General features: G+C 43.0%; 1 protein-coding gene across 2 annotated transcripts in view; it reads left to right on the top strand.

The window, feature by feature from the left end:
* Positions 1–1,119: 1,119 nt before the first annotated feature.
* TPD52L1 (TPD52 like 1) overlaps positions 1,120–7,800 on the top strand; it is a 54,667-nt gene continuing 47,986 nt past the window's right edge. For both annotated transcript variants that reach the window (XM_050315313.1, XM_050315312.1), the window contains exon 1: positions 1,120–1,218. In XM_050315313.1, coding sequence (XP_050171270.1) covers positions 1,200–1,218 — 19 coding nt within the window. In that variant the 5' untranslated portion in view covers positions 1,120–1,199. The remainder of the gene's footprint in view (positions 1,219–7,800) is intronic.

Raw genomic sequence — 7,800 nt, 5'->3', positions numbered from 1 at the left:
TTAGGTGTATACAAATTAAAGTTGCCTTGGCCTTGATTTTTGAATTTTTTATAAAAGCAATAAAAGAGAAATAAATAGATTTGATGCTTTGCTATGCTCTACAATGTTTTAAGGAAAAAAAAATTATTTTCTAGCTATAAATGTTCTTGTTTTCTTTAACCAAACTGCATAATTATTTTCTTTTTGATTTGTTTTCTTCAATTACAGTGTTATCTGTTCGCGTAATTTCTAAAAAAAATGTCCAATACTTCCTTCATCTGCATTTACTCTCTTGCTTTGTTATTTTTAGTATTACAGGCCATGAGAAGCTATGTGTTCTTAGTATGTCCTGGATGCATTCATTAGTGTCATATATTCAAATTACATACGGTGTTTGACTGATAAATGCATGGACCGTCAGCCATGGTGAATGCAGCATTGCTAAAACAAGTATTCTGGACCTTTCCACAAGTGAAGTTAATGTGGACTGATAACAGAGTGTGGAAGTTATGTTGGCATGAGCAAAACGTGGAGTAAATTTGCACTGCAGTGTGAACCATGTACTGGCACTCCAGCTTCCAGTGAATAGTAGGATACAGACCAATGTGCTGGGGGTGTGGAAATTAATTTTTACTTAAACTGCTAAATATATGTGACAGTATAGGCACTGTCAGTATTCCTTTGGATGTATTCCCATGCTTCTACCATAGAAGGTAGTAGTACTTGTCATCCACAGGTGCTCAGGTAAGCCAAATACTCATTCACTTCAGGCACCTGACTAGTGCCTCTGTGACACCAGGCACTCCTGATTGCTCAGGTGGGGAGGGTATCCTGCCGGTGCCCTGGGGCTCCTTGCTCCCCCTCTGGAGAAGTCCCAAGTGCCTTCCCGCAGCCGGGGCAGCCGCGACCTGCGTGGCGTTACGCGGGGCAGATGGCGAACAACAGCTGTGCACCTGAGGAAACCTGGTGCTGGCCGGGGACGAGGGGCTGGGCTGCGGGAGAGGGACGCCGGGACGAGGCTTGTCCTGGGGATGGCACGGGATGAGCGCGGGGCCCGCAGGTGAGCGGCGCTGGCAGTGCCCGCGCCTGGCCGGGAGGTGGCGCCGCCCGGCCCGGTCGTGTGGCGGGGGCGGGGGCTGGGGCGGCATCGCGGCCCGGGCGCGGCTGTCAGCGCCGCCCGAGCCGGGGGTGAGCGGGGCGGCGGCGCCCCTCGCTCTGCCATGGAGCCGCAGGCACGAGGTGAGTCTCGTCTGGACGGAGCCCCCCCCCCCCACGGGGCGGCGCGGGGGTCCCGGACCTTTCCCCTCGGGAAGCTGCCGCTCCCCGCTCGGGAAGGGCCGATCCCGCACGGGGGCACCGGGAGTTCGGGGCGGGGGTGCCCAGCGGCAGGGAGAGCCCGAGGGAAGGCGCGGCCGGGGCACCGGGCGCCGACAGGAGCGCGGTGAGCGCTCCCCGGGAGCGGTACCTTGGGAGGCTCCCGTCACCGCAGCCGTGGGGGCGGCCCCGGGCTCGGCCGGGGAGCGCAGCACGGCCCGGCACGGGCGCGTCCTCCATCCCGTCCTCCATCCCGACCCGGGCTTCCCCTGGCTTTCCTTATGGTTGCGAGGGTGGCAGCCGCTTTCTCCTCCTGCTGGCTTTAGGCATTTCACGGCCAGGTGGCTGGCAGACAACTCTGGATTAAGTTAGTCCCTTAAGGGTTTGGGGGCTTCGCAGGTTGTTTGAGGTAGTTTTGTGTGTCCTCCCCGGCTGGCCGACCCTCCTTGGGAAGCTATCTCCCGGTCAGGCTCCAGCCGATGCCTCCCGGGGCCGGTCGGGACGGTACGAGCTCGAGCAGCATCGCCGTCCTCGTCCTGGGATGCTCTCGGCGTGCGGGCGCGCCTCCAGCAGCAGGGACCCTGGGACCGAGAGCTGCTTAAAATTGGATCTGCTGAAGTATTTCTGAAGCTTTGCAAACACAGCATTCATTGGTTTAAGGTGAACATTTCCTACTGCAACAGTTAGGACTAACATACAGACATGACTTTACACTCTGGGTAAAGGTAATTGACCTCCAAAGAACAAACTTTTTATGCGAGCTATAAATGATGTTTGGGTCAACCTAAGGTATTTAGCATACACAGGTCTTGGTCACCTTTATAATCTTGCTTCTGTTTTCTAAAGAACCTCGTGCTTTTGCCACACATGTCTGTAAGTCACCAGTACTAAGCAGATAGTACAAATATTTCTTCAAAAGCAGAGTGTTTAGGAAACATTTTATGTCATCTATGAAACAGGGAAATGAAATAAGAGGGAGACATATGCTCATTGAAACTAACTGAAAAAATAGGCTTCCAGGATAGTTAAAACTCCCTTAAACAAATACACTTGAGAGACAACTCTTGGCTGCAAATAGGGTTGTACATAAAGGAATACAGTGGGAAATTTGAGTTCATGATGCTTGTGAAGGAGAAAGTGTTTCCAGCAAGTGTGGTGTATGTGCTGTCCTAATGGATACATGGCTGAAGCTGCTTGGCTTCAAATCTGTGGCTCAGTTCACAGGGTTTTTAAAAATCAGTATTAAGATTATAGAATATAAGAATTTAAACTAAATTTCTAAATACATCTGTACAGCTACTATGAAGGGTACTCCTGTTCTTTAAACATTAATTTCATAGGATAAAGAATTTGATCATTTCTTGTTTTGTGGAAGTGATGGAAAACAGTATCATATTCTAATTAGCTAGATAGTGGTATATGTAGATGTGATTTTATTTTTTTACCTTCTCTGACTAGCAAGTTGAGTAAATAGGTTCTTAGTTAAAATTCAGGTCAATAAATGTGCTTTACTAGTGTATATTTGGGTCAGCAACTCTGTTACTTCCACAGGTCTTGAATAAGTTGTCCTTCTGCATGAATATAAAAGTGTTTTGAATTGCTTCATCTTACCTATACTTAATTTTTAAGTCACTTTTTTCTTCTGTTTCTCACTTGTGTGTTTTATTTCTACAGTTTCTCAGAAGAGTCTTCCATTACTAAAACAAAAAAATATTGCTTTGATAAACAAGCAGTACAAGCTAAGATTTTTGTGCTAGATACTTGCATGCCAGCAAACCTTTGTTCCAAAATACCCACTTTCCATCTAGACTTAAGTCAGTGCATGCTACTGCAGTTATGGAGCCTTGCTGGCAGAAAGAATTTAACCTGCATGTGTCTGATGCTGTCAAATTCAATGAAGTACATCTAAGCACTGGCCAGAAATCTGAATTTTTCAAACCCACTGTGCAATTTGCAGAGCATAGTTATAGGAGTTTACTAACAAAACAGTAGCAATTTGCTTGGGAAAAAGTTCCACTTCAAATATCTGCTTAAGCAGCAGGAGAAACATGTATATGTTTGAATGAGTTTATAAATTGCCTCTAAAAAACTTTCAGATGCCTGCAGAGAAATGAATCCTGAATGGTTTGATCCATTGTGCTCTGCTGGGAGATTGCATTCCAACTGAAAAGACAAAGTAAAAGCTATGCATTTAAAAGCGCTGTTGAATTTCTCATGTTTAACAGTTTAAAGATTTTCTTCAGAAGGACTTTTCTACATAAATGTATTGTTTGTGCCATTTTGTATTGTCCTTAAGGAAGGCTATGCCTGAGTAGAACAATTTCATGTTCAAGAAAACCCACACATGCAAGTATAAAATGTACATTTCTTCAGAGCAGGGAAGTAATTTCTGTCAGCATTTTTACATAGCAGCATGAGTCAACCTTATAAATCTTAATGCAACTGTGGAGAAAAGTATTATGTGTAACTGTATCAAGATACTGGGTAGAGGTCACAGCTGAACATCAGGAGTTTCTGTGTGGTTCAAGGCATAACATAATACCTGTCCATGCCCCAAAGACTATGAAAGTTAAGTGCTTTGATATTTACTTTCAAGTAGTAGAGAGATTTCATGGATTGAAACAGAATTACTGTTGTCCTTAAGCATATTGAATATGTCTTGCAGCATTCATGTGAATGAATTAGATGAGACAGTCAACCAGACAGAGTAATTGTTGTTAATGTTAAAATTATTTTCTAAAAAATAACCAGATGTTCCATGTAAGCAAATTCATATGTATAATAAAAATAATAAATTTCACTTAACAGACAATGCATCTTTAAGTCTCTGGGTGCTCTTCTCCTTGATTGCTTTTTCTTCTTAATGGTCCTAGAGCTAGCTGGTCCAGGAACACACCAGCTATATGTGTGCTAGGTGCTAAAAATTCCATAAGAGCATATTTTTTTTTCCTTCAAATGGCTGTGAGTAATTTTTTATGTGAAAAGCTGGAAGTCTGAAGAACAGAGTTTCTCTCTGAAAGAGAGGAAAATCAGAACTGTGTATTTGCCTCTCATCATACTTGGTCTACTCCAGGTCCAGATTAACAGACTATCCTGCATAGTTCTGCTTTCTAGTTTAAAACTGTGGATGTCCTGTAATAATGACAGTACAATGGATATCTTAATCTATGTGACTTTTTAACGCTGGAGCTTTGCTCATAAAACATCTCTCTCCTTTTGCAGTTATTCTCCCTTTCTTTATGTATCCAGATACAATCGTACTTTCTTTCTCTGTTGTGTCCTTTCTTGGTTCTTACTCTGACAAAGCTTTGGTGTGCGGCTTTCTGCTCCCTTTTACCTACCCAGGTAGCTCAACCAACTTCTTGCACTTCAGGCCTCCAAAAAGGTTTTCGAGGGATCTCCCTGTCGTAGCAGTTCTTCTTACAGCTGTTCCTGACAGATGTTCTGCATCCTCAGCTGGTTGTGCACTGTAACCATAGCAGCTTGCTGTGGCTGTGCACACACCTGTTGGGTATTGCAGTGAGAGCTGTGGTTAGTTCAGATGACAGATGACTCCTCCTCGAGGCCTTTGGCACCTCGCTTCTTCCCTCTGCTGTGTGCAGCTGACACGCTCCTTCCTGATCCTCAAGCCAGCTGCCTCTGGCATGTGAGGTTACAGAGCGCAGTGCTGAGGGAGGTCTTGTGTGAAATGGTGTACAAATGGCAAAATGGTATTGGCATCTTTGTCAGCCTTCTCTCTCCTCCTTTCTCCTTGCTAGCTACTCATATGGTTACTAATAGAGATAGGAATCTGGATAGAGGGTCAGCCACACAGTGGGAAGGTGGGAATAAGGAACACACAGTGATGTTACTGCAGCAGCAGCAGTGCTGTAGCCATCACACCAAAGCAGTGTTGTGTTGTGTTGTGCTGGAGAGGGCAACATCTTCCCCAGCCTTGTGTTTGAGGTTGGTGGCTTTACTAAGGGGCACTGACTGTTTGGAGCTGATTTAGTGTAATTATTTTATGAGAAAAAAAGTGCCTGGCTGCCCATGCTACTTGAGGCATTAGGATTCACTCTAGTTATGGAGGGATTTGTGCTGTCTCCATACTGCCTTCCAGAGCTCACCATGGCCCCACTGTGGAAGGCAGGACTTCACAGAAGGTCAGGAGGATATTGGTGTAACTGAACCAGCTAGTGATAACCTGCTTATTTCACTGCATGATGGGAGTTTCAGCCGCTGTGTTAATAAGACCACATGAAGAAGAGGTCAAGTGAAAAAGGTAGGGTTGTAATATTTAATAGGATTCTTAAATATTTAACAAAAGCGCACAAAGCTCAAAATAATTGCCCTTTCCTGCTTTTTATACTACAAAGAGGGAAAATACACGAGTGGAACAAGTTATTTGGTGTATATCAGATTTTAAGTAAGTAAATGCTTCTTTTTTACCCTTTGGACCTGTACTACTTTCAGCTTTATGGCACTTGTCACAGGATAAAATTCAGTTTGCTGAGGCTGAGAAAATTTGAGTGGTTTCATGCTACACCTGAGAACTGAGAATAGAACACTGGTGGGATTTGAAAAAAATATATGAAAGATATACCTTCTCTAAAATCTAGGAGCAATCTTATGAGGCTTTGTAACTTTGCCAGTTTTCTAACCGTGAAGATATAAAATGCAGAACATGTTAAAACAAACACATCAAACCCTAAAACATGTTTTTAAATTCTTGCTCTATTTTTTCTCCTGTATCTCCTTATTTTCACAGGACTGCTGATATGAGTCCTACTGTGAGGCAGCACAAGTATAATAATCTGAGTCTGCTGTCAGTGTTGTAAAGTGCAGTAGTGGAAAGATGAGTTTCCTGATGCTGTCCTGATGTGCCTTGCTGACTAGTACAGTACAGAAATGCGTGGAACTTTTGAGATGCTTTGCTTAGGCCACGTGCTGCCTGAAGGATGTGGCACAAGCTTGGCAGGAGATTGCAGAGGGGTTGAAGGATGTTCTGTGTGGCCATATTTAGAAATTTATGTATCATTTAGTATTTTAGTGTAATCCTGGAATTTGGGTTTAGAAAGACCATAGTCTGCCTTTGATTCAGAACTTGTTTGAAGGGTTAAATTAAATCTTTCTTTCTAATTAGAAAATACCTCTTGGGGTAGTTGATAAATATGAGATCTGGGCAGGGTAGTTTTATCTGATTTTATTTATATCTCATAGAAATGCACAGTTACAGTGCCAAATTTTATATATCTAGTATGCTCTAGTCATATCATTGCTCTCTAAACTGTGCCTTTTGGCTGCTGCATTTTCTAAACCCATCAGGTATGAGAAATGGTGAGAGGGGACTGACAAATGTGAATTCTACTACCAGATGTCACACTGACCTTCTCCAAAACCCTGGACATACTAGTTGATTTGTTTGATTCTCTAGGACAAAGGTAATGTTGCTTAGCCACATTTGAGTTCCCTGGATCAAAATCATAATATCTAATTAGGCTATCATCATCACACTTCTGCATCCATTGTGTGGTTAAGAGTTGCAGGTGAGTAATTGTAAAAGACACATTTAGGAAGTGTTTGTATTGTACTTTAGCAGTAGATCTCCCTTTCTCTTGTGCTGCCTCTTACTCCCTCTTTCTTTCACTTTGTACAAAGAAATAGAAGGGTAGCAGTGAGGATCTTGTTGCAAATGTTCTTATCTGAAAGTGCAAAACAAGTGCAAGAATGCAGCGTGTATGAAGTGATACTGCCTCAAGTGCCATCTTACCATGATGATAAAGGTCTTACACTGTCTTCCAGTTTTCCTCTCCTACTTGGCATATTTTACCTTTTCTGTGCTTGTAGGCTTTCAAATCTCTGGAAAATAAACAGGGCTTCTAAAATGCTGTCCTTGTTAATTACTTCTGTGTAAGATTTCTTGAACTTTTTGATTACTTGACACTTATTCCAGTAAAAAGGTGTTGTGTTTACATTAGTGGCATAGGCTTAATGGTATGATGAAGTGAAGGATCCACTATTAGATCCCTAAGCAGACAGGAAAGTTCACACTGCAAAGAGTTGCGTAAAATATTAGGAATTTCTGTATTTTCTTCACCTTGCATGTCATGAAGTTTTCTTATGTAAGCTGGTTACTGAAAGTTGACATGCTTGTAGCTAAAATCCCAGGCTTTTACAGCAACCAAATAAGAATAATACGGCAGCAAACTTTATAAAGACAGGCTTCCAGAAGTAAGGAAAATCATGGTTATATGTGTATCCCATGGCCAGATACAATAGCTTCTCTCATTTAGTCTGTTGTCCAACTAATGAGCTTTTAGATGCTTAGGAACTGTGTAGTCAGGGATTCATTTCTTAGGTAATTTTTACTTCTTTACATTTCTAATCACTGAAGGAGAATCCAGGATGTTCAGAGAAGTAGGAAGAGGGTATAAAACCAGAGGGAGGTCTGATGCTTTGTGTCCTTTCCAGAAATGGAAGGCAAAGCTATGCCTTGAGCAGTGAGTTCCTTCTAAAGCAAGGAGGCCT

The sequence above is a fragment of the Myiozetetes cayanensis genome, unplaced genomic scaffold, assembly GCF_022539395.1.
Source record: "Myiozetetes cayanensis isolate MyiCay16 unplaced genomic scaffold, myiCay2020 scf2-11, whole genome shotgun sequence".
NCBI classification, from domain to species: domain Eukaryota; kingdom Metazoa; phylum Chordata; class Aves; order Passeriformes; family Tyrannidae; genus Myiozetetes; species Myiozetetes cayanensis.
The sequence above is the reverse complement of the archived record's forward strand: the minus strand, read 5'-3'. Positions and strand labels throughout refer to the sequence as shown.